This window comes from Calliphora vicina, chromosome 2 (assembly GCF_958450345.1).
Source record: "Calliphora vicina chromosome 2, idCalVici1.1, whole genome shotgun sequence".
Lineage (NCBI taxonomy): Eukaryota > Metazoa > Arthropoda > Insecta > Diptera > Calliphoridae > Calliphora > Calliphora vicina.
The window spans coordinates 24,826,734-24,853,057 of NC_088781.1; the positions used below are offsets into that span (position 1 = coordinate 24,826,734).

General features: G+C 28.2%; 2 protein-coding genes across 2 annotated transcripts; both read right to left on the bottom strand.

Annotated features, from left to right (window-relative positions):
- Nucleotides 1-1,541: 1,541 nt before the first annotated feature.
- LOC135952012 (prestalk protein) lies at nt 1,542-10,850 on the bottom strand. The gene is made up of 4 exons (XM_065501785.1): nt 10,682-10,850; nt 10,403-10,516; nt 1,902-2,885; nt 1,542-1,832 (listed from the first exon to the last, which is right to left on the bottom strand). Exons 1-4 carry the CDS (start codon nt 10,764-10,766, stop codon nt 1,639-1,641), a joined length of 1,377 nt encoding a protein of 458 aa, XP_065357857.1. The 5' UTR covers nt 10,767-10,850; the 3' UTR covers nt 1,542-1,638.
- Nucleotides 10,851-15,200: 4,350 nt separating this feature from the next.
- Nucleotides 15,201-23,078, bottom strand: Mur29B (Mucin related 29B). Its single transcript, XM_065501781.1, has 3 exons — nt 22,870-23,078; nt 16,314-17,324; nt 15,201-15,492 (listed from the first exon to the last, which is right to left on the bottom strand). Exons 1-3 carry the CDS (start codon nt 22,919-22,921, stop codon nt 15,287-15,289), a joined length of 1,269 nt encoding a protein of 422 aa, XP_065357853.1. The 5' UTR covers nt 22,922-23,078; the 3' UTR covers nt 15,201-15,286.
- Between the last annotated feature and the right edge of the window lie 3,246 nt (nt 23,079-26,324).

The window sequence follows — 26,324 nt, forward strand, 5'->3', positions numbered from 1 at the left end:
ATGAAAATGTGTTTGACTTTTCATAGCAATGACCAACAGCTCGTTTGAGCATGCTTCAATATTATACTCGATATTATTATACCCTGATTTTTACACTTGTGCGTAAACATTTTTCTTTTTTGTTATTGCTACTGCTGTTGCTATTGTTCGTTCGCATTGAATGCGTTTTTGAATTGTTTAAAGTGCCTAAACCTACCTTCACACAATAAAAAATTTAAATTTTTTTTTTTTCAAAAATAAATTTTTCAACTTTTTGTAAAATATTCCAGAAAATATTTAATTTTTTTTTTAATTTATTGTTAATTTTTTTATTTTTTTTAATATTGTTCACAATCCGTAAAAAAAGGTCTATCACGGTTATATGTCATAAATTGCCCAAAAATGCATGAAACACATTTTTGGGACCATATTTAAAAATTTTTCCTATAGCAAAAAATGGGGCAAGGACGGGCAGCTGGAAATTTTTGAAGTTGGTAAAGGATAATCAAAGAATTTATTTTGAAAATATGGAAAATATTGAGATTGATACTTTTCAAAAAATGAGGTCTGTTTTGTATGTCCCAATATGTTCTTCAATATTGCACAAAGGGATTTCATAGCCCCGGACTTGGTGCCTTCAATAGATCCAAAAATCAAAAAAATCCCAATTTTGGGATTTTTGAAAAGTTTTTTTTTGGGAATTGTGGGATTGTCATTAATAATTCGCAAATATCTTTTTCATTTATGGATTTGGATTAAAAAACGAATCATAAACAAAACTTTTATTGCATTTTAAAAATTTAAATTTTTCAAAAAAGTCAGCTACCATTTTTTATTCCCATATTTTTGAAAAAAGTCTTCTATAATTTTTTTAATTCTTAAATTTTTTTACATTTCTGGAAAGAGGACATTCCGCAATGTTTTTTGTAGATCTCGACTAGTAGATTCCATACATATATAAAAATCTTTTAAATCAGATCCCAAACAAAAATTTGGCATAATTTTTAACTACCCATTGTGCATCGTTAAATCGACTCATAAAGTGATTCGGACTCCGTGTATATTCGATTTTTACTTTGATTGTAATGTAAAGCACTCAAATTGGGCATTAAGCCAGCTGAGAATTTAATTAAATTTAGTTTTCATTAATATAATGAAAAATTTTCTTTTTAGTTTTCATTAATATAACGAACTCTTTTTCTACTTTCAGCTGACACAAATACCACCATGCGTGGCTGTGTGGATGAATTGGCCGAAGAGGGTCTCAAATATTGTCTAACCAATGAGAAACTCTGTAATTTATGCTACAAAAACGGTTGCAACAATGAAGTGGCACCCAAAAGTAATGCCAACCTGCTACAGTTTAACTTGTATCCGATGCTGCTCTTAAATATTTTTGCCATCATTACAATTAAGAAATTAACAAATGTTTCATTAATATAATTGCGGATAAAAAAAAACGGATTTTATTTAACACATACTAGATACACATTTACCAACTCGAATAAACATTTAGAAAAATCAATCATATTAATTTAATTAATATTTAGTACATACATACATTCATACATTTAATTCTTTGTTTATTTATGTATTTTTGAAAACTCTATTAAATAATAATGATTAAATAAGAAAAGCTGCATTCAAAATGTTCAGATTTTATTTAAAATTCCACAATGTTGTTAGAACAATTAGCAATAAAGCAAATTGTACACCGTGTTGAGCAGCCCCAGATTTAAGATTATTACAGTCCTTTTTATAGCAATCATTACACTGAAGATTACTTTTATCTTTACAGACTTGCTGATTTTGTTTGGAGGCATCAACCATACAACCACGAATGGCCACACCATCTAGGAAGAGATAAAAAAAGATAATTAAATCATAAATCATAAATCCCTTATGATAATCTAAATACTAACTCCAAATTCCATGGAAACAACCTTCCGCCGCTGAACTAGTGCTGGTGCGACACTTTTGACCTGTAAGGGTATCTGCATCATCCCAACACTTTTCATTCAAATCACTGCGGCACACAATGCAAGTAAATTCTATTGTTTGTGCTTTGCTATTGCAACCATTGGCATTATTGCATTTGTTGCAAGTAGCACTATCGCCATCTTTGCAGTTGTCGAGCGTTAGATCGGCATTATCGTGCAGACAACCTCGATTAATTGTATCGCTAGTCAGTTGAGTGTAACAATATTCGGTGTCACTGTAGAGAATTTGTTTTTCGCAATTCTTAAATTCCTGGCCAGTTTGCTGCTTAAAACAGTCATTTGTTGCATCGTTGCTGGAGCACTGATGGCACTTGAGCACTTGATCATATTTATACTTTAAATTATTGCAATTATCCGAAGAGCAAAAGACGCAACCTTCACCAGTGGCCGTACATTGATTGTCCTTGGTATCGGACTTGCAGCCACGTGTCATGTCAGTCTCACTCTTGCCCTTGGTATAACATTGGTCTTTGTCTTCGTAATTGGGACAGGGCTTGGAAACTAAACTATTCGTTGCCACATCCGTACAGCTGCTGCCAGTGCACTGATAACAGTTGATGCGCTTCGTGGGGAAGATGCCAGTGTTACAGTTGACGCTGTCACACGTCTCACAGGTATTTGCATCGGTACATTGTGTAATATCGCTGTCACTGGCACAGCTTCTAACAACTAGTTTATTAGCCACCTTCTTAATACATTTCTTTACACCCTCAGCACAGATTTGATTGTACTTAAGATCGTTGGCGGTCATATCGGTTTGTGAACACTTTTCGTCGGTACCATCGCATTTTTTGCAAATAAGTTGATTGTTTTTACCAGCATCAGTGAGGACACAATTATTTTCGGCTGTGCAAGCTGTGGCTTCTTCGGCTGTTTTGCAGCCCCTTACAATGTTTCCACTGGTATCTAGGAGTAAAAAGGAAAATGTAATTAATAAAGACTCGGGCCATAGAGAAAATATATGTACATAGAGCGGAAATTAGAAAAATACTCAAACAAAAAAGTTACAGATACGAATGTTGATTTCACATAGTTTTTTTTAGTAATAATTTCTCACCACTTAGGTTTTTGATAACTGAGTTAGGTCTTTGACAGTAGAGTTTCCGATCTAAGTGTATTAATCTATGACTCGGACCATAGAGAAACATAGATCGGAAACTAGAAAAAAAACTACTCAAAATAATCACACATACGAGTGTTGTTTTTGTTTTCACATAGTTTTTTTTACTAATACATTCTCAGCACTTAGGTTTTTGACAACTGAGTTAGGTCTTTGACAGGAGGGTTTCCACTCTATGTCTATTCTCTATGACTCGGACGTTATAAATGAAATGAAGAGTTAAATAATTCTAGTGTTTCAAGAACTTCTGAACCGCTTAAGTCTTACAAATTTGAACAGATTTTTTTAAGTTTCCAAAAATTTTATGAATTTTAAAAAGGATGTCTCATGTAAGGACGGCGTCGATAAAAAAAGCAACACATATTTTTATACCGACCATCAAAAATATGGGGGATATATTGGGTTTGTCATTCCGTTTGTAACATATCGAAATATTGGTGGAAGAATCAAGAAGTATATATATTCTGGGACTTTATAAAATTCCAAGACGATATACCCTTCTGTTGTTGGCACGATATACCCTCGAGGGAAGAATATTTTCTGATGATCAGAAAAGTTTGGCATTGAAATTGGGCATAATAGGTCAACTAGAACCAGCGTTATAGACCAAAATGTGGGACTAATTCCAAAATGGTTGATATTTTTTTTGCTATTTTCTTTAAATATATTGCAGATCAATGGGTCAAAATCATGAAAAACATTTTATTTACACGATTTTTTTCACCAAAAAGTTTTGTTTACCAAACAAAATGATATATCTTGTTATTACTTCTTATACCCTTCACCATGACTGGCAATGGTATATATAAGTTTGCCATTCCGTTTGTAATTTCTACATTTTTCATTTGCGACCCTACAAAGTATGTATATATTCAGGATCGTTATAGATAGCGAAGTCGACATAGCCATGTCCGTCTGTCTGTCCGTCTTTATGTTGAAATCAACTGTCCGTAGCCCCCAAATAACTTACATACATGATTCATACATCAATATATCGAGAATTCTTCCGGCACGGTTGCTATTTAAAATCGACAAAATCGGCCCACAAATGGCTGAGATATAAAGAAAAAATTGGGACAACCTCGATTTGTTACTCATTGTACCCTTCACCATGAGTGGCAAGGGTATATATACATAAGTTTGTCATTCCGTTTGTAATTTCTACATTTTTCATTTGCTACCCCACAAAGTATATATATTCTGAATCGTTATAGAAAGCAGAGTCGATATAGTCATGTCCGTCTGTGTGTTGAAATCAACTTTCTGAAGCCCCCAAATAACTTACATACACGAATGATACATCAATATCTCCGAAATTCTTCCGGCTCTGTTGCTATTTAAAATCGAGAAAATCGGTCCACAAATGGCTGAGATATAAGGAAAAAACCAGGACAACCTCGATTTTTTACCTATTTTTGACCCATATCTGGATTACTAAATCATTATTATAGACAATATGGATATCAAATGATAGATATTTCAAAGACCTGTGCAACGACGTATATAAGACCATAGTAAGTTGGACCTACAATGGGTCAAAATCGGAAAAAATATTTTTTAACCCGAATTTTTTTTTCATCTAAATTTTTTTTTTGTCATGATTCTTTTTCCAAAAAAATTAATTAAAGAAATTAAAAAAAAAAATTTTGAAAAAACTTATTTTAAAAAAAATTAAAAAACAATTTGGAAAAAAAATATTTTTTAAAAAAATTTTAAAACATTAAAAAAAAATTTTGATTTTGTTTAAATAAAAATATTAAAAAAAAAAATATTTTTAAGTATAATTTGGTGAAGGGTATATAAGATTCGGCACAGCCGAATATAGCTCTCTTACTTGTTTTATCTATATCTGGATTACTAAGTCATTAATATAGACAATATGGATATCTAATGATAGATATTTCAAAGTCCATTGCAACGATGTATATAAGGCTATAGTAAGTTGGACCTACAATGAGTAAAAATCGAGAAATATTTTTTTTAATCCGAATTTTTTTTAATACAAAAAAATTTTTTGGTCATTAATTCTTTTTTTAAAATTAAAAAAAAAAAATTGGAAACAACTTTTTCAAAAAAATTAAAAAACAATTTCGAAAAAAATATTAAAATTTTGCTTACCTAAAATATTTAAAAAAATTATTTTAAAGTATAATTTGGTGAAGGGTATATAAGATTCGGCACAGCATATAGCTCTCTTACTTTCTGTGAAAATGACAGAACATAACATCGACAAGAGTTGTCCACACGAGACAAGAAATTGTTCGCCGAGTGAACAAGTTGATGGCTCATTAAGACGGGGGTTACAAAGTGTTTCGTTTTTTTTGAAACGAAACAGTTTTCGTGATTTGTTACAAAGAGTTTAAAGGCGTCAATTCATTCCCGCCTTGGCAAACGTCATGTTTAAGAGATATGTCACTTTTGTATAAAGGGTTAGAACTAGAACCGCTTTCTATAACTTAAGAAACAGCCCCTAGTCCCAGTTGCAACTTAACACAATGTAAATAGTAGTTTCAAACTAAAAAAAGTATTTATTTTATTGCAGTAATTTTTTTATTCAATTATTGCCATTAATATATATTTTTTTAGTGAATTGATTTTTAATACCTCTGGTAATATAACAAGCTTTTAATAATTTATCATTATAAAGATTTTGTACTAATGACAAATTGACTTAAAAGTATTTTAGGAATTAAAAAAATAATTTATTTCAATTAATTTTAGAAATTCTATATACATATGTATATCTTTTCAATTATGTATGAGAATTTAGAATCCTATTAGTTTAAAATCAAAATGAATAAAAGAAAAATACATCAAAATGTTTATCGCCATTTGAAATACTTTTTTGCAAACTACTTAATTTCTAAACAAATTCATTGAATATTTAATAAAGTTAATCGATTTTTAGATTCAAAATAATATAACGCCTTAAATAGGCCAATACATGCTTGTATTATACTTGAACGAGAGCTATAAAAAAGTAACTAGTAAATATGTGCGTATTTGCTCGTAAAAATGAAAATACAAGATAAGTGACAAACCTTTATCTACTAAATATATATTTAAGGTGAAAATTTTATTGACAGTAGATATTGTTTTTATTTATTTTTTATTATAAATAAAACAAAGAAAGTTGGCGAGTAATAAACCTACTCATTCTGTAATATCATTTGTAACAAAAGAGAATCGTTAGCTCAAAGTTAAATTGTGTCGATGATCGATTTGAATGGCCCATTGATACGGCTGAATATGAGCCATGGTTATATTGAATTTCAGCATATTGTTCAATTATCAGCCATAATTGTAGTATTGATCTGCGACATTAGCTTTTTTAAAAATAGAGGACCATAAATATAGGTATTTTAAGAAATGCTTATCGATAGGGTGGAAACAAACATTTTCGACAAGGCATCCGATCTTAGCCGTTCATATTGCTCTCGTAGTAATACTTATGTATTTTAGTTTTAAATTTAAAATTGTCCTTGAACATTTTATAAATATTTTCCTCAGTTATAAGCTATTGTATGGTTAACAAGTAAGAGAGCTATATTCGGCTGTGCCGAATCTTATATACCCTTCACCAAATTATACTTAAAAATAAAAATTTTAAATATTTTTAGGTAAACAAAATTTAAATTTTTTTCCAGTTGTTTTTTCGAAATAGTTTTTTAATTTTTTTTTTTTTAATTTTAAAATTTTTTTTTTTAATTTTATAAATTTTTTTATAATTTTAAAATTTTTTTTTTTGTTTTTAATTTTTTTAATATTTTGTGAAAAAAAAATTCGGGTTAAAAATATTTTTTCCGATTTTGACCCATTGTAGGTCCAACTTACTATAGCCTTATATACGTCGTTGCACAGGTCTTTGAAATATCTATCATTAGATATCCATATTGTTTATATTAATGATTTAGTAATCCAGATATGGGTCAAAAATCGAGGTTGTGCTGGTTTTTTCCTTATATCTCAGCCATTTGTGGACCGATTTTCTCGATTTTAAATAGCAACCGAGCCGGAAGAATTTCGGAGATATTGATGTATCATTCTTGTATGTAAGTTATTTGGGGGCTTCGGAAAGTTGATTTCAACACACAGACGGACAGACGGACATGGCTATATCGATTCCGCTATCTATAACGATCCAGAATATATATACTCTATGGGGTCGCAAATGAAAAATGTGGAAATTACAAACGGAATGACAAACTTATATATACCCTTGCCACTCATGGTGAAGGGTATAAAAACATGACCATGATGGGATCTCGATATATTTTTATTCAAATAGGTATTCTTTGGGGAGATGATTTCATCGTTGCAGTCAAATTTCTTTCCGCCGAACCATTTCTTCAGGTTTGGAAACAAGAAATAGTAACTCGGTGCTAAATCCGTAGAATAGGGCTAATGAGGGTGCAATTAATTAAAAATTAGCCTAATTCATGGATTTGCAGACCCTTGCATTGTCCTGGTAAAAAACAACTTCTTTCTTGGCCAAATGTGGTATTTTTTTTTTCAAATCCTCATTAAATCGACCAAATAAGTTGGCAGATTGATAGTCAATGTGGATTATAACGCGAACATAAAAAAACGGTCGCCATGACTTTATCGGCTGACAAACCCACCTTAGCCTCTTTGGCGCCGATTCATCCCGAGAAATTCAGTGTTTTGACTGTTGTTTGGTCTGTAGTGTGTTGTGGTCTATTCACGTTCCATTCACGGTTACAAAACGAAGCCAAAACTCGCCCATATTGCGCCAAACATTTCTTCGAAGTTATCACACGATTGCGTTTGTGAGCAAATGCGTCACCCATCTTGCGTAAAGCTTTCTCATACTCAAGTGATCATTTAAAAATTTAAACATCTCAGCCATGTGAAATGCCTATGGCTTCCACAATCTCTCGCACTTTCCATAACTGGGCATCCAAAACGTTCGGCATCTTCCGTAAACCACTTTTTTACCATTTAAATTAATGGTGCAGAGTTTCCATAGTATTTATCAAGCTTAGCCTTTTGATTTTTTGGCTGATGTATTTTTCAAAAAAAAAAAAAATAACAGGAGCTGTGTTGTACTTTCAGTTAAAAGGCGGGAAATTTAAAAAGTTGCCGATTTATTGAACCATTATCTTATGAAATCAAAAATTATAAAATCTGACTAACAGTTCTAAAGTAATTAACAGTTATTCTTTAGGTATTTTGAACGCAGCTATTAGAAAAATTAACTTTGAATCTAAGCTAAAGCGAATTTCGAAATTCTGGAGAACCTTAAATTGTGCTACAAAATTGTCATTATTGTTTGAATACCTTTTTTCCATAGTGGCATGATGTCAAATCGGCCCAGAAATATGAAGGCACTCTGTGCTATTTTAAGAAAGGTAAACGTCTTTTTTGTAGACATTCCGTAATATATATATAAATATAATAAATTATATCCTTTTTTTAAAAGATTATTTCAAAAGATCTCACTAAAATCCTAAAAAAAAACTCAAATGTGTATACAAAAAGGATCTCAAATACCATATTTGCTATTATTTTTTGGTTGAATTGTTATGTTTTGTTTGTTTTTGTACACAAAATTCGTGGTTGTATTTTCAATTTAAAATTAAAATAGACATTATTCGATTAATCGAATAATTTTAAATTAACCGAATAAATCTAAACCCCCAATTATTTGCTCGGTTAACCGATTAAACCAGAAACCCGATTAATTGAATACCCTAGTGTTTAGGGTTTTTTGACTCTCGCTTTATTGTCAAATTCCCGTTTGGGATTTAGCGTAGACCAATAGGCAAGAAAGCGAAGACAGTTTAGCATAGACATGATTTGCGGCCAATCAATTATGAGAAATTATGTAGCAAAGCTAAATCGTAAAGTGAATTCAAAAAATACTTTTTTTTTTATAATTTTAAACTAGTGTCATTGGCCTCTACTAAAAATAGTTTATTTTGATTTGACCAAAAATATAATCAATTCTGGAATTGTCTTTATGGTTCCAGGTGAGAAACTCAAGAAGGCAGATCAATTAGAAACTTCAAAAATAATACAGTACATAAAAGCTATAGTAAGTAAATAATATTGAATATTCTCTCCCTATTGAATTCAAAATGCTAGAGCTTTGATAAAAAGGGTAGAAACAATTCGGTATAACCCACTAAATTATTATCAGTTTTTTCTATTTTACTATCACTTGGTTAAATTTTACTGATTATTAAAATAATAAATTTGTTTAAAAGATTAGTCATAGCTAAATTATTGACAAGGCATTTGTATTTCTATATACCTACCTGTTGAGGGATTTATACTTATTTATTGTGAAATAAATGGATAGACAAATCTAAACTAATAACCAGGGAAACCGGAAATATGCTCTAAAAAAAGCGTTTTAGGCGCTTTAAATATGCAGTAAAAACTTTAAAATATGCTCTTTAAATTTAAAAAATATGCTCTTAAAAAAACAAACTTTTACATAATTTTTAACCAAAAAAATTTACTTAAATTTTCAAATAAAAATCGTTGTCTATTGGATCTGAAAACATTTTTATACATAGAAAATGTTCTTTCGACATCAACTGATGTTACAGGAGCAAATTTAAAAGACAATATTTCTTTAACGCTTATAACGGTTAAGTTTGAATTAGAACTAAAATTTGATATTTAGATGGAGCTATTATTAAAATAGTGCTTATTTTATATTAAAACAAGTAAGAGAGCTATATTCGGCTGTGCCGAATCTTATATACCCTTCACCTAATTATACATCAAAATAAAAAATTTAAATATTTTTAGGTGAACAAAAATTTTTTCAGTTTTTTTAATTTTTTGGAAAAAAAATTTTATTTTTTAGGTGAACATTTTTTTCAGTTTTTTCTTTTTTGGATAAACAAATTTTTCGAATTGTTATTTTAAATTTTAAAAAAAAAATCTTTTTTTGGTGAAAAGCCATCTATTTTTCAATTTTGAATTTTAAACAAAGGAAGTAAAAACCTGTAACACAACAGCGAAAAATAAGTAAGACAAAATTTGTTATTGATAAACTCAAAATATGCTATTAAACAGTAAAATATGCTCTAAAAACGCAAAATATGACATAAATATGCTCTTAAAACAAATATATGCAAAAATATGTATTTAAGGGTAAAATATGCAAAAATATGCACTAACAAATCGATGCCAAAATTCTTAAATAGTTCTGAAACGTGTAAATATCTTATCCATGTGCTCATTAGACGCACCAGAAAAAACATGCATTTGCATATTTTGGTTTCCCTGCTAATAACGCATAAAAATATTAAACATTAGTACTTACCAATTTGTGTAAAACATTTTGTATATGTATTTGCATCAGTGGGACATGCTTGAGCTGTTTCTCCAAGATTTGTACTACATTTTGCAGCGACTCCACATTGTACACATGAAATTGCTTTAAAAACAATATTTATTAATAAAATAAAACTGCTTAAATATCATATATTAAAGCAAAACATTTCCTAAGAAAATATTCAAGTTTCATTATTCTAATGAAACCTCAATTTACAACGAATTAATTAATTGTTTTAGCTTTTTATTTTAAATAAATTAAACTTACGGTCCGCATTTGAAACACTCAATTGCATTAAAACTATTGCAATTAAACAAATATATTTTGCATACTTTTCTCTTAAAAACATCATGTTTTTCCCCCTCTTTTAACTTTTATTCTATAATAACTTTTTACACTTTTCGTTTTAATATTTTTACCGCTTAAAATAACGATGTTAACGCTTTTAGCTTTCGTAGTTAACTGTTAACGCTAGTGTTTATTTGATCATAAAGTCTTGTACGTTATTATTCATTCAATTCCTCTTATCAATTGATAAATTTTACTCGCTACTGCTATAGACTAAAAGGCAATAATTGTAATTGATAAGATTTTTTCTCATTTTAGTTAAAATGTTTAGTTAACAATGTTAAATTAACATTATTAGCGGCTTGGAAATGTTAGCAACAGAAAGAATTTTGTTTTTGCTGGACATTAAATATGGCCTGTTACTGTTATGAACGTTATTTTCGTATGTACATCGGGTGTGTCATAGAAAATTTATTTACAAATTTTTCTGCTACACAATTTTTAATTGAAATTGAGAAATTTCCATATGGAATTTAGAATATCAATTTGATATTTGGGGGATTCAAACCGTCTGCTATTAGGTCGTATTGTCATAATGTCGTAAAATATTATTTAAGTTTAAACAAATTGTTGTTGGGCTGCAAACAAAAAAAACATTTTTTTATGACAAAACAATAAACATAATTCAAAAAGTCGTGTTAATTTTGAACTTTTTTGTAATAATGACCGTTTGAATCCCCCAATTGAATTGTAATTTAGAATTTAAATAAGAAAAATAAGAAACTTCCAAATGAATTGAGAATTTCTTTTTGAAATTGAGAATTTTAAATTGAAATTCTGAATTTCAAAAATTTAAAAATTTCTGTATCAAATTTGATTTTGATAAAAATCGAATTGTAATTTAGAATTTAAATTTAAAAATAAGAAAATTCTAAAAGAATTAAAAAATTTCTATTTGGAATTGAGAATTCTGAATTTCAGAAATTGAAAAATTTTGATTTTAAACAAATTCGAATTGAAATTGAAATTCTGAATTTCAGAAATTTAAAAATTTCTGTATAAAATTTGATGTTGGCAATATTCGAATTGTTATTTAGAATTTAAATTTAAAAATAAGAAAATTCTTAAAGAACTTAAGAATTTCTTTTTGAAATTATGAATTTTAAATTGAAATTATGAATTTTAGAAATTGAAAAATTTCCTTATAAAATTTAATTTTGAACAAATTCAAATTGATATTTAGAATTCCAAATTAAAAATAAGAAATTTCCAAATGAATTTAAGAATTTCTATTTGAAATTGAGAATTTTAAATTGAATTTATGAATTTCAGATATTTAAAAATTTTTATTCATATAAAATTTATAATTTAAATTTGATTTTAAACAAATTCGAATTGAAATTGAGAATTTAAATTAAAAATAAGAAAATTCCAAATGAATTTAAAAATTTCTATTTGAAATTGAAATTCTGAATTTCAGAAACTGAAAAATTTTGATATTAAACAAATTCGAATTGAAATTGAGAATTTAAATTAAAAATAAGAAATTTCCAAATGAATTTAAGAATTTCTATTTGAAAGAAATTGAAAATTTTCAATTTTGTATGGAAAGAATTTGAATTTAATTTTAAACAAATTCAAATTGAAATTGAGAATTTAAATTTAAAAATAAAAAATATACAAATGAATTTTTTAATTGAATTTATGAATTTAATAAATTGAAAAATTTTCATACAAAATTTAGAATTTAAATTTGATTTTAAAAAAATTCGAATTGAAATTGAGAATTTAAAAATAAGAAAATTTTGAAGAATTTAAGAATTTCTATTTGAAATCGAAAATGTTAATCTCTAATTCTGAATTTCAGTTTAAAAATTTTGCGTGGAGAAGTATTTATTTAAACTTGAGGATTAAACAGTTAAAAAAAAATTTCCCATACATTTTTAGAATAAAATATGTGTATAAAGGTAGGATCACACGATTGCCGCAATGAACCAATTTAATACAATTTTTATTGTGCTGAATTGGGGCCCAATAAAGAAATTGTCCCAATCAAATTCTCTGCAGTCACATGATTGCTTCATTTTATATAAATTTGATTGTCGTAAATTGGCGCAAAGCGATTTAGTGGCAATAATTGTCGCATTTCAGTCACACGATTGTTCTAGTTTACGGCAACTCAGAGAAACAGCTGTTGTGCTAGATGTTAAATTTTGTTTTGTTTACATAAATGTAAAACCAATCTGTTTTTGAAAAAAATATTTGTTAAATAAAAAAAGAAAATTGCGTCGGCCTTAATTATCATATAAAAAAATTAATAAAGAAATGTTAAAAGATGTATGTGGGTCAGAGAGTGGCTCACAAAAACAATATTTCATTTACAAAAATTAATATTGGCGCTAATTGTCTTCTTTGATTGCCGCACTAGAACACAATAAATATTGCTGTATTTTTAACTTTTTTATTGGTGCATGTTGCCTATCAAGCATTCACATGATTGCCGTACCAGGGTTGCATTTGATTGGGCCAAATAAGCACAATATTGTTGTGGTTTGACATATGAGCCAATAAGTTGTGAAATCACACGATTGACGTATAAAATAGACCAATAATTGGTGCATTGCGGCAATCGTGTGATCCTACCTTAATATAAAAAAGTGAAATAAAAGACCACAAAAGTGATCATTGTCATAAAGAACAACTATTAAATTATTATAAACTAAAGCATACTTTTAGGCAGCTTTAAAAAAATTTATTTTGATTTTTTTTTAAGTTTTTTGCGATTTTGATCTTGAATATGAAGTTTTTTTGATTTTATATATTTACAATTTTTGTTCTTTATGACAAGGGTTACAACTTTGCCTCAGAGAGTAAATCAAAATTCCGAACTGATTGCAAGATATGAGCCTGAGAAAATTATCACTTTTTTTGCAAAACTGACACCGAGGCCTGAAATGGTATTTTTTACAATTTTGCCTATAGGGTGTACATTTCCTTCGGGTCTGGGAAAATACTTTATTGGTAAATAGAGAGTATATCAAGGTTTCCAAAGCTGATTTCCGTTTTCTGATCCCAGCTTTGGGATTTTGGAATATGTGGCCGAAAGTTGAAATTTTGATTAAAAAAATAGGTAAAATTACGAAGGGCGTAGGGGCGACATATTCGCAAAATCGTACATGTTTTTTTATAACAGAATGTTCTTCGTAAAGATAACTTACAGAAAAACATAAAATTGTTACAAGTTCTTAAAGAAAGTTAAGTCACCTTTTCGCCCAAAAAACAGCAAAAATTTACTATTTTTTGAATATTTAAATTGAAAATCGTTTATTTTTGGATCCATAATTGATATTGCTCTGAAATCTTTTAATATTATTGGCAATTTTGTCTTTGAAATCGGATGGGACCCAAAAATAATTTTTAGGGTTCATTTTAATAACTTAAATTCGAATACTATTTGGATACACTCACGTCAAATTTTATCGCGATCGAACTAGAAATTTATTTCCAAAAAATTTTGATTCTACCCCAAGCGAAAGAAATGGAAATTACACGTTTGTGCCCTATGAACCCAAATGGCCCGGGTCTGATTGAAATGTTTGAAATATGATCTTAATAACATTTTATTTAAAGTTTTTTTTTTAAAAAACTTAAAATATTGTATAATGTTCTCATGCCCATTTTTTTAAACATACAAATCTAGCAGTATTTTTAAGAAGAGTTAATTTTGACAACATTTTAATATTCACACCTCAAGGAATATTTCTCATTCAAATCTACTAATAAATACAAAATAATAAAAAAAAAATTTAAAACTGACCCTGGTGGTGACCCAGTAAAATCTTCAAAATACTATTTTGTATTTGCTTTACAACATTTGATATTGACCAAATTAATGCTAAAATGATGAGAGGAATTGTACAAATTCTTCTGCTTATATCCAAAATAAAATCCTATTTATAAGGTGTACAGTTTTCTTCCCTATGGGAGTAAAAAATTGAAATAAAATATTCCTCCCTGTGACTTTTCTTCATGGAGTGACATTTTATTTCTTATAATTATTTATGTCAAGAAGATGTACCATTCTCGAGCTATTCAACGAGAATGGCCCCTACCTATGTATATATCTAAGACTGTGCTCCTGAAGAGCTGGATATTTGTATAGACGCGGTAAGGAAGATTTCTTTTCCTTTAGATTTTAGGGTAAAATACCCGAAGCTAATAAAACTTTTCTGAAGGATCGGGTGATGACTAAACGATGGCTAATGATGACAAGGAAGCTATCAGTTTCTGAGAAGTCACAAAACATTATCTTGTGAAATATACACATTAGCCTTACCTTGTATGGAAGGTTAGTACCAATTTCTCTTTCTCACTTAATTAGCTTCTATAGGAACTTGTTGAAACATTGATATGAAATCTAACATATTTTTTTTTATTATATTAAAATTATATCCCTAATTCTAATTTAAGTAATTGCCCCATTTTATTTACAAATTAATTTATGTTTCGATAGTTATACTTAATTATTTATTTTTCATATAAATATAAAACTAATTATTATAAAATAGTAAACGAATACAAAAATCACATTAGAAATTTAACAAATATGGCAATGAACACTGTTACAATGGAGAGTTTCAGCATGGAACTGGAATTACACAAATTATTCATGCAGACTTTGCAGGAATCCGGAATCATGTCATCGCCGACCTCTTCTTTAACCACATCACAGGCAGATTTTTCAGTTGGTATGGCCACACAACCCTTCTTCATTTTAGTTTGATCATTGTCTGTTGTAAAAAAATAACAATAGAAGGTATTCATTTATTTGTAAGATCAAGTGAAAGTTTTATAAATTTAAGTATCTATTGTTTTGAACTTTGAACAGAAACATATTTTTTTAATATTTTAATTTAATATGAGTAGAAAGCTTTACAGCCTAACCACAGAAGCCTTAAAGTCGATTTTAAGTTCATAAAGTTGATTATTATTTTAAATTTCGTACCAAAATATAAATTTTAAATATAATTTAAAATGTTGTTTTATTATTTCAAAAAAAGCTTTTTGTTTTGAACTTTTATGTACATTTTGTTTTTTTAATTTTTTGAAATTTCTTTTTATTATTTACATTCATTGAAAAATATTTTCAATTATTTGAATGTATATGTTGGAAAAAGTTTTGAAGCTTTTTCAAATAAAAACAAAAGTTCCATTTTAAAATAAAGTCGACTTTAACAATAATTAACTTTAAAATTTCTTTCATAGTTAGGCTGTTAAAGTTTATAATCAAATTACAAACATATTTACAAAATTGTATGCATTATTGAGCTTTTACACTAATTGAGAGTTTAAAAGCTTTTATATCTTATGAAATTTATGTTTCATAATTGTCATCACATGAAATGAAGAGTACAAATGCTCATAACTTCAACAAATAGATAACTATGGTGTAAAATACCCAGCAGATAAATTTAGCAAAAAGGTAACTTAATATTAATTTCAAATCAATATCTACCTGTAAACTTTACCAAATATTTGTACTCCATAAGTAACTAAACTCTGACAGATATCTATTTGTTGAAATTACTGGCATTCGTCTTAGAGTACGTACCTTTATATTCCACAGAGAAACAGCTATAACCTAAACTGTCAGCAGTATCTCGACGATTGCGTGAAATGAGGCGATAATTATTAATTAATATGGCTGATGGTGAAATGGAACGCTTAGATAGCGATTTTTGTGCTGGTGCTGGTGGAGGTGCAACATCGGTTGTTATTACGGGATCAGAAGTTGTTGTAGCAGGTTCTCCAGTTGTTGTTACGGGATCAGCAGTTGTTGTAGCAGGTCCTCCAGTTGTTGTAGCAGGTTCTAGAGTTGTTGTAGCAGGATCAACAGTTGTTGTAGCAGGTCCTCCAGTTGTTGTAGCAGGATCAACTGTTGTTGTAGCAGGATCAACTGTTGTTGTAGCAGGATCAACAGTTGTTGTAGCAGGTTCTCCAGTTGTTGTTACGGGATCAGCAGTTGTTGTAGCAGGTCCTCCAGTTGTTGTAGCAGGTTCTAGAGTTGTTGTAGCAGGATCAGCAGTTGTTGTAGCAGGTCCTCCAGTTGTTGTAGCAGGATCAACTGTTGTTGTAGCAGGATCAACTGTTGTTGTAGCAGGATCAACAGTTGTTGTAGCAGGTTCTCCAGTTGTTGTTACGGGATCAGCAGTTGTTGTAGCAGGTCCTCCAGTTGTTGTAGCAGGATCAACTGTTGTTGTAGCAGGATCAACAGTTGTTGTAGCAGGTTCTCCAGTTGTTGTTACTGGATCAACAGTTGTTGTGCCTGGAGCATTAACGGTAGTGGTTTCTGGTCCAATAGTTGTTGTTGCAGGGTCTACTGTTGTTGTTCCCGGGGCATCAACAGTTGTTGTTGTAGGTTCTCCCGTCGTTGATTCGCCAGCTCCAGTTGATGTTTCAGGTTCACCTGAACCAGATTCTGTAGTTTCAGTTCCACTTGTTGGATCCGTTGTTGGTTCAGGCTCTGGTGTTGTGATTTCCTCTGGACCACAACGTTCCTGCCGCATGGTTGACTTATCATTGCAATCATCACCATCGCAGACATAACACTGTAAAATTTGTGCTGTAAGTAAAAAAAAACAACAAATTTTAATTATATGTAGATAGATATTTTTCCTTAAATTCTTTAAATTATGTATTCGTCTAGCTGGACTTTAAATACCAGCTGAGACTTTTTTCATTTCTAGTTCTAGTTCAGTTCTAGTTCAGTTCTAGTTCAGTTCTAGTTCAGTTCTAGTTCAGTTCTAGTTCAGTTCTAGTTCAGTTCTAGTTCAGTTCTAGTTCAGTTCTAGTTCAGTTCTAGTTCAGTTCTAGTTCAGTTCTAGTTCAGTTCTAGTTCAGTTCTAGTTCAGTTCTAGTTCAGTTCTAGTTCAGTTCTAGTTCAGTTCTAGTTCAGTTCTAGTTCAGTTCTAGTTCAGTTCTAGTTCAGTTCTAGTTCAGTTCTAGTTCAGTTCTAGTTCAGTTCTAGTTCAGTTCTAGTTCAGTTCTAGTTCAGTTCTAGTTCAGTTCTAGTTCAGTTCTAGTTCAGTTCTAGTTCAGTTCTAGTTCAGTTCTAGTTCAGTTCTAGTTCAGTTCTAGTTCAGTTCTAGTTCAGTTCTAGTTCAGTTCTAGTTCAGTTCTAGTTCAGTTCTAGTTCAGTTCTAGTTCAGTTCTAGTTCAGTTCTAGTTCAGTTCTAGTTCAGTTCTAGTTCAGTTCTAGTTCAGTTGCGTAAATTCTAGATCATTTATAAAGCTAAATAGTTTAATGTTTATTTATTAAGCTTGCTATTTTTTATTCAAAACTTTATATAAAAATAAAATCTTTCTTTTTTTTAAATACTTTAAATATTAGTCATAAAAAAGTTTTTCTATTTGTTTAATATAAAATTAAATATTCCGTGCTTTAACTAATATTTAAGTGTAGCTAGTAAATATATTTTATTTGAAAAATTCCGTTCATAAATCAAACTTTGAAAGTTAATAAATAACATTTTTCTTGAAAGCACAAATTAGTTTTTTAAAACCTGAAATATCTGTTTTACATTGCATATATTTTAGAAGTTTTATTTCAAAAACAATTTTTATCATATTATTTTTACCAGTGGCTCAAAACTTTTGTCAAGACATGGTGGATTTTTAAGGACCTGTTTTGAAAGCTTATGAATAAGTCATTTAATGTATTTCTATTTCTAGTAATACTATTTATTTACTACTTTTTCAGGAAGTGATCTAATTTTTTGTGAAAATTCTACAAGTGCAACTTATTTTGTTTTAAATTGTAATAAAAACATTAAAAACATAGTAGATTTCAATCTTTTATACTAGTTTTGGTGTGCTACAAAATAAATGAATTTTTAAACTATTGATACAATGATTCATTTACAATAAGAATTTATTGTAAGAAACAAAACGCAACATGTTTTTTATCTTAAATTAATTGATAACTATTCCATTTCATTATAAATATTTCTGATTTTTATATAAAATTATAGTATCTATTTACATTTCTCACTACCAGTCATTAATATCTACACTAAGAAAAAATGTGTGTGTGTTTTTTTTTGGCATAAAAGCATAAATACACTTAACTAGTCTCGTGACTGGTTCTTGGGTGGCAAAACCATTTCTAGTTCTTAAATTTTATGAAAATTGAATAAGAGGCTCTTTGACTGGTCAGAGAATTTATATCAATGATGCAAAAAAAACTTAAACAAATTTTTACTTTAAATGAAGCGAAAAATATTTGTATAATTATAATTTACTATTAGGAATTACTGGAAAATATCAACGGGTTTTCATAGGATAGATCTTAATGGTTATTAAATGAAATTTACATTCATATTCAACCAAATCAAAGTAATGTAAGAATATTTTTAGAATCTGACCGAAACTGAATCTAATATTTAAACTAATGTGAATCTAACCGTCACTTTTTAAAGGTACTTCCAATATCTGAAATAATTTAATCCCTTAAATTTTAGACCATGCTTCAGATTATTATTCAGGTGGTTATGCACAACCTTTACATATGAGAACTTTTGTGCAATTCCATCATCATCCTGAACAAAAGTATTTGTATACCATTCACCACGAGTAGTAAGGTTATACATAATTATATCCTTCAGCATTTGTATCGGTATAGATAGCATAGTCTATATAGTCATATCCGAATGTCTGTCTGTCTTTTGAAGTCCGCAAATAACTTTCATACATGATTGATGTATCATATTTCCGCTATAAATCGGCGCAAAATTTTTTTTACCAATTTATTTTATTCACCAAATTTTTTTCCAGTACAGCCCGATATAACTCCGTTTGAAAGTTCTAAAATATTCTTTTGCCATCCCATAAATGTTATATATTCTAGCTAATTGCAGACAGAGAACTTGATATGATGACATCCGTATGTTCCTTGAATTTAGGTTTCCGAATTTCTTTGATATTAAATATTGCATCTCTAGAATTTTGGATATTAAAAATCGGTCGGTATCGGTCCATTGACTAATTTTCTAAAGAAAGCTGATAGATTCAAAAACTTTATGTACAAAACTGATCGAGTTAAAAGTTTTCTATAGAAAACTGATCAAAGGAAAAATTTCCTAAAGAAAACAGATCGATTTAAAAGATTTTCAATTGATACATCAATATATCCGCTATAGACCCGGTTCGGTTGCTATTTAAAATCGATTTTTGACCTATTTTTTATCTATACCTATCTGAATTAATATAGATAATATGGATATCTAATGATAGATATTTCAGAGACCTTTCTTTGCAACGTCATAGTAAGTCTAACCTGCAATGGGTCAAAATCATGAAAAAAAATTTTTAAGCCGAAATTTTTTTCACAAAAAAAAATTTTTTAATATAAAATATTTGAAAAATTAAATTTTTGGCATTAAATTTTTTTCACTAAAAAAAATTAAAATAAATAATTTTTATACCCTCTCCATGAGTGGCAAGGGTATATATAAGTTTGTCATTCCGTTTGTAATTTCCACATTTTTCATTTGCGACCCCATAAAGTATATATATTCTGTATCGTTATAGATAGCAGAATCGATATAGCCATGTCCGTCTGTCCGTCTGTGTGTTGAAATCAACTCTCCGAAGCCCCCAAATAACTTACATATACGATTCATACATCAATATCTCCGAAATTCTTCCGGATCGGTCGCTATTTAAAATCGAGAAAATCGGTCCACAAATGGCTGAGATATAAGGAAAAAACTAGGACAACCTCGATTTTTGACCTATATCTGGATTACTAAGTCATTACTATAGACAATATGGATATCTAATGATAGATATTTCAAAGACCTTTGCAACGACGTATATAAGACCATAGTAAGTTGGACATACAATGGGTCAAAATCGGAAAAAAATATTTTTTAACCGGAATTTTTTTTTCATCAAAAATTTTTTTTTTTCCTAAATTCTTTTTCCAAAAAAAAATTAATTAAAGAAATTTAAAAAAAAAAAATTTTAAAAAACTTTTTTTTAAAAAACAATTTGAAAAAAAAAATTATTTAAAAAAATTTGAAAACATTAAAAAAAAATTTTGATTTTGTTTAAATAAAAATATTTAAAAAAAAAAATTTTTAAGTATAATTTGGTGAAGGGTATATAAGATTCGGCACAGCCGAATATAGCTCTCTTACTTGTTTAAAAAAAATTTGAAATGAAAACTGAAATTTTTTTAAATTTTATTTACCTAACAAATATACAATTCGGCACAGCCAAATATTTTTGAAAAATTAAAAAATACATTTTTGCCATTAAATTTCTTTCTCTAAAAAAAATTAAAATAAATAAATTTTTTTTAAGAAATTTTGAAATGAAAATTGATTTTTTTTTTTAAATTTTTGTTTAACTAAAAATATTTAAAATTTTTATTTTAAAGTATAATTTGATAAAGGATATACATATAAGATTCGGCACAGCCAATTATAGGCTCTCTTAATAGTTTATAACAAACTTATTTATCGATCAGTTTTAATCAACGTTTAAATCAACCAGTTTTCTATAGGCAACTTTTTAATCGATCAGTTTTCTTCAGAATTTTTTTTCCAATCGATCAGTTTTGTAAAGAAAACTGTTAAAATCAGTTTCTTTAGAAAACTGATTAATTTTTCTAAAGAAAAGAGATCGACGAAAAAGTTGTCCAAAGAAAACAGATTGAAATGAAGTTTGTTAAAGAAAACTGAGCGATTGAAATGTTTTATATAGAAAACTGATCAAATAAATAGTTTGTTATAAAACTGATGGATTTAAAAGTTTCTTATACAAAGTAGATCGATTAAAAATGTTTCTATAGAAACAGATTAGATAGACAACTGATGGATTGACTTATATTTTTATACCCTTCACCTTCGTGAGAAGGGTATATATAAGTTTGTCATTCCGTTTGTAATTTCTACATTTTTCATTTCCGACCCCATAAAGTATATATATTCTGGATCCTTATAGATAGCGGAGTCGATTAAGCCATGTCCGTCTGTTCGTCTGTCTGTTGAAATCAAATTTCTGAAGACCCCATATATCTTCGGCATCCAAATCTTCAATAATTCTGTCAGACATGCTTTCGAAAAGTTTGCTATTTAAAATCATCAAAATCGGTCCATAAATAACGGAGATATGAGCAAAAATCCGAGACAACCTCGATTTTTGACCTATTTTTGATCTATATCTGGATTACTAAGTCATTAATATAGACAATATGGATATCTAATGATAGATATTTCAAAGTCCATTGCAACGATGTAGATAAGGCTATAGTAAGTTGGACCTACAATGGGTCAAAATCGGGAAAAATATTTTTTAACCCGAATTTTTTTTTCATCAAAAAATATTTTTGTCATACATTTTTTTCAAAAAAAAAAAAATTCAAAAAATTTTTTTTAAAAAAAAATTTGGAAACAACTTTTTTTTAAAAAAATTAAAAAACAATTTCAAAAAAAAAAAAATTTGAAAAACAATTAAAAAAAATTAAATTTTGTTTACATAAAAATATTTAAAAAAAATATTTTAAAGTATAATTTGGTGAAGGGTATATAAGATTCGGCACAGCCGAATATAGCTCTCTTACTTGTCTTTTTATTGTGATCTTATATGACACTGTAATTCTTATGGGAAACAAAAAAAATTATTGGAACAAAAAATTTTGTATTATTTTTTCCAAAATTTTAAAAATTATTTTTTTAATTTTTAAAAAATTAATAAAAGTTCAGCTTTTTAAATTTTATTAATTTTGTTTAAAGAGCATTTTTCAGTTTGGTTATTTTTTTTTATTGTAATTTAAAGAAATTGATTTTAAATTTTTTTCGTAAATTCGTATAGATAGTGTTTTAATAAATATTAAATTTGTTTTAATTAACAAGTTTATTTTTTTTTAAATTAAAACATTTAATTTTTTATTTATTGCGGATTTTTTTGGGGGAACTTTTTAATTAATATCCTTTTTTGGATTTATTTTTATTGTTAATATTCATTCTATAAAATTTTATATTAATTTTTTGTTTTTAAATTGAATTCATTAATTTTTAATTTAATTTCTAAATTTCACACACATTTTTTATAGCATTTGAAAATATTTTATTAAAAAATAAATTTGCAATTATGTTTTGTACCTTTGGTATAAGCCGCCAGTGCCACTAGTAAAAACACATAAATTAATTTCATTTTAATTTCTTTAATTCTCTTAATATAATTTCAATGATTATTTGTCTATGTTCTTTAGACAATTCGATTTAAAAAAAAAACGTTCTTTTCACCACAACCGTCCTCAATTATTTAACAATATCGATATCGAATACGTTCGTATTGCTGCCACGGCTTTTCAATTGTTACTAACAATTAGTTGTATGTTAACATATGGCTTTTATCATTTCTTTTGCATTTCCGATTGGTTCTCTATTCACAACCAGCAAAGAAGACGTAGCCGTAGTGTGGTAAATGCGTTAGGGCTCATCGATGCCCCTGCCTACCTCACCTACCCACTTCTGGCAATTGCCTATAGTTTGGAGATAAAACACTATAAAACTGATTTCATTTTTTTTTCTTGGGTGGTACCATCTCCACAATTAAAAAAAAAAATAATATAGAATAGAATATAAATAAATAACTTGGCTAAAAGAGTTAAATAAATATGCGAACAAAAAAAAATCACCCAAATTATTAGATAAGACAAGGGTTTTGTTTGCGATTTAGCTAAAACGATACAATTAATTTATTGTATGCATTAAACAACAGCAAGAAAAAATATTTAAAAAAAACTTATTTTGAAATTGTAACATGATTCTTTTGTTTAATAAAAAATTCTTGGTAATTATAAAAGCAGACATGAGTTAAGATTATAAAGGGTAATTTTTATTTTAGGCAATTTAATAAGATATTAAAAAAATCACCTTATTTTTTAAACATTTTGTGGAAGTGATAAAAATCTTTAGATTGGTCATCTTCATGATTCAGATTTTCTTCATTATGACACTCACATTTTGAAATTTCAATTATTTTACATTTCGAAAATCCAGTGATTATATTCCCATATTACAGTTTTGTATTTTGTTGATAATTTTAGCATTTTCTCATAACATAAGTAGTAACCCACCAAATATATTACATTTGTTGAATAGTTACATCCTGTCTGAAACTGTAAATATATATTTTACGTTTGTGACTCATTATTACTTAGCAATTTGTTATTGTTTTATTAATAAAATAATAAATTTGTTATAAATTATAAAGATATTGCAATTGACATTTATATCATTCACAGAATTTCGATATGTATTCAATTAATGCCTTTGAGTGCTTTCTATTGGCAGATACTAAAATATAAAGTATCTTTTAGGTTAAATAGAACAAAAAAAACCCCAAATACATATTGCAACAACTTCCTATACGCAAAAGGAAATTAATGTAATTAAGATAAGTACGAAAAGTTTACTATAGAAAACTGATCTATTAAAAAGATAAAAAAAAATTGGACAATTAAAACGTTTTCCATAGACATCTGATTGGTGATTTTCTCAAAAAAAGTATTGATTTAAATATTTTCCAATGAACTTTTTTCAGAAAAAACAGATCGATGAAAAAGTTTTCTATAAAAAATAATTGATTTTAAGGTTTTCAGATGAAAACTGATCACGTTACAATCTTTTTAAATCTTTTTTCATAGGAAACTGATCGGTTTAAAAGTATTGTTTTACAGAAAACTGAACAATTTGACAGTTTTCTATAGAAAAATTATCGATCGATGATCGAAAACCGATCAATTTAAAAAGATTTTTATAGAAAACTGGTGGATTACAAAGTTTTATATACAAAACTGTTCGACTAGAATGTTTTCTATTGGAAACTGATCGATTAGAAAGTTTTCAATTGAAAACTAATCGTTTAGAAAGTTTTTTTTATGGAAAACTCATTGCTTAAAAAATGTTATATAGAAAACTGATCGTTTTAGAAGTTTTCTATAGAAATCTGATCGATTAGAAAGTTTTCTATAGAATACTGATCGATTAAAATATTTCTGTAGAAAACTGATCGTTTGAAAAGTTTTCCGCAGAAAACTGATCGATTAGAAACTTTTCGATACAAACTGATCCATTCCAATATTTTCCATAGCAAACTGATCGTTTGAAAAGTTTTTTATAGAAAACTGATCATTTGAAAAGTTTTCCACAGAAAACTGATCGATTAGAAAGTTTTCTACAGAAAACTGATCTTTTGAAAAGTTTTCTATAGAAAACTGTTCGTTTGAAAAGTTTTTTATAGCAAACTGATCGTTTGAATAGTTTTCCACAGAAAACTGATCGATTGGAATGTTTTCGACAGAAAACTGACCGATTAGAAAGTTTTCGATACAAACTGATCCATTCAAATATTTTCCACAGAAAACTGATCGATTGGAAAGTTTTCTACAAAAAACTGATCGTTTGAAAAGTTTTCTATAGAAAACTGATCGTTTGAAAAGCTTTTCTACAGAAAACTGATCGATTGAAAAGTTTTCGACAAAAAACTGACCGATTAGAAAGTTTTCTATAGAAAACAGATCAATTTAAAAGTTGTTGATAGAAAAACGATTGATTTGAAAGTTTTTGATAGAAAAACGATTGAAAAGTTTTCTACAAAAATCTGATCCATTGGAAAACTGATCGATTAGATAGTTTTCTATAGAATACTGATCGATTTGAAAGTTTTCGATACAAACTGATCCATTCAAATATTTTCCATAGAAAACTGAACGATCATAAAGTTTTCCATACAAAACTGATTCATTTTCTATAGAAATCTGATCATTTGAAAAGTTTTCTATAGAAAACTGATCGTTTGCAAAGTTTTTTATAGAAAACTCATCGTTTGAAAAGTTTTCTATAGAAAGCTGATCGTTTGAAAAGTTTTCCACAGAAAACTGATCGTTTGAAAAGTTTTCCACAGAAAACTGACCGATTAGAAAGTTTTCGATACAAGCTGATCCATTCAAATATTTTCCATAGAAAACTGAACGATTGAAAAGTTTTCTATAGAAAACTGATCATTTGAAAAATTTTCCATAGAAAACTGATCGTTTGAAAAGTTTTCCACAGATAATTGATCGATTGAAAAGTTTTCTACAGAAAACTGATCGTTTGAAAAGTTTTCTATAGAAAACTGATCGTTTGAAAAGTTTTCTATAGAAAAATGATCATTAGAAAATTTTTCTATAGAAAACTGAACATTTGAAATGTTTTCTATAGAAAAACGATTGATTTAAAAGTTTTTGATAGAAAAACGGTTGAAAAGTACAAAAATCTGATCCATTGGAAAACTGATCGATTAGATAGTTTTCTATAGAACTTATCCATTCAAATATTTTCCATATAAAACTGAACGATCATAAAGTTTTCCATAAAAAACTGATCCATTCAAATGTTTTCCATAAAAAAATGATCGAATATAAATGTATCCATAGAAAACTGATCGTTTGAAATGTTTTCTATAGAAAACTGATAATTTGAAAAGTTTTCTATAGAAAACTGATCGTTTGAAAAGTTTTTTATAGAAAACTCATCGTTTGAAAAGTTTTCTATAGAAAGCTGATCGT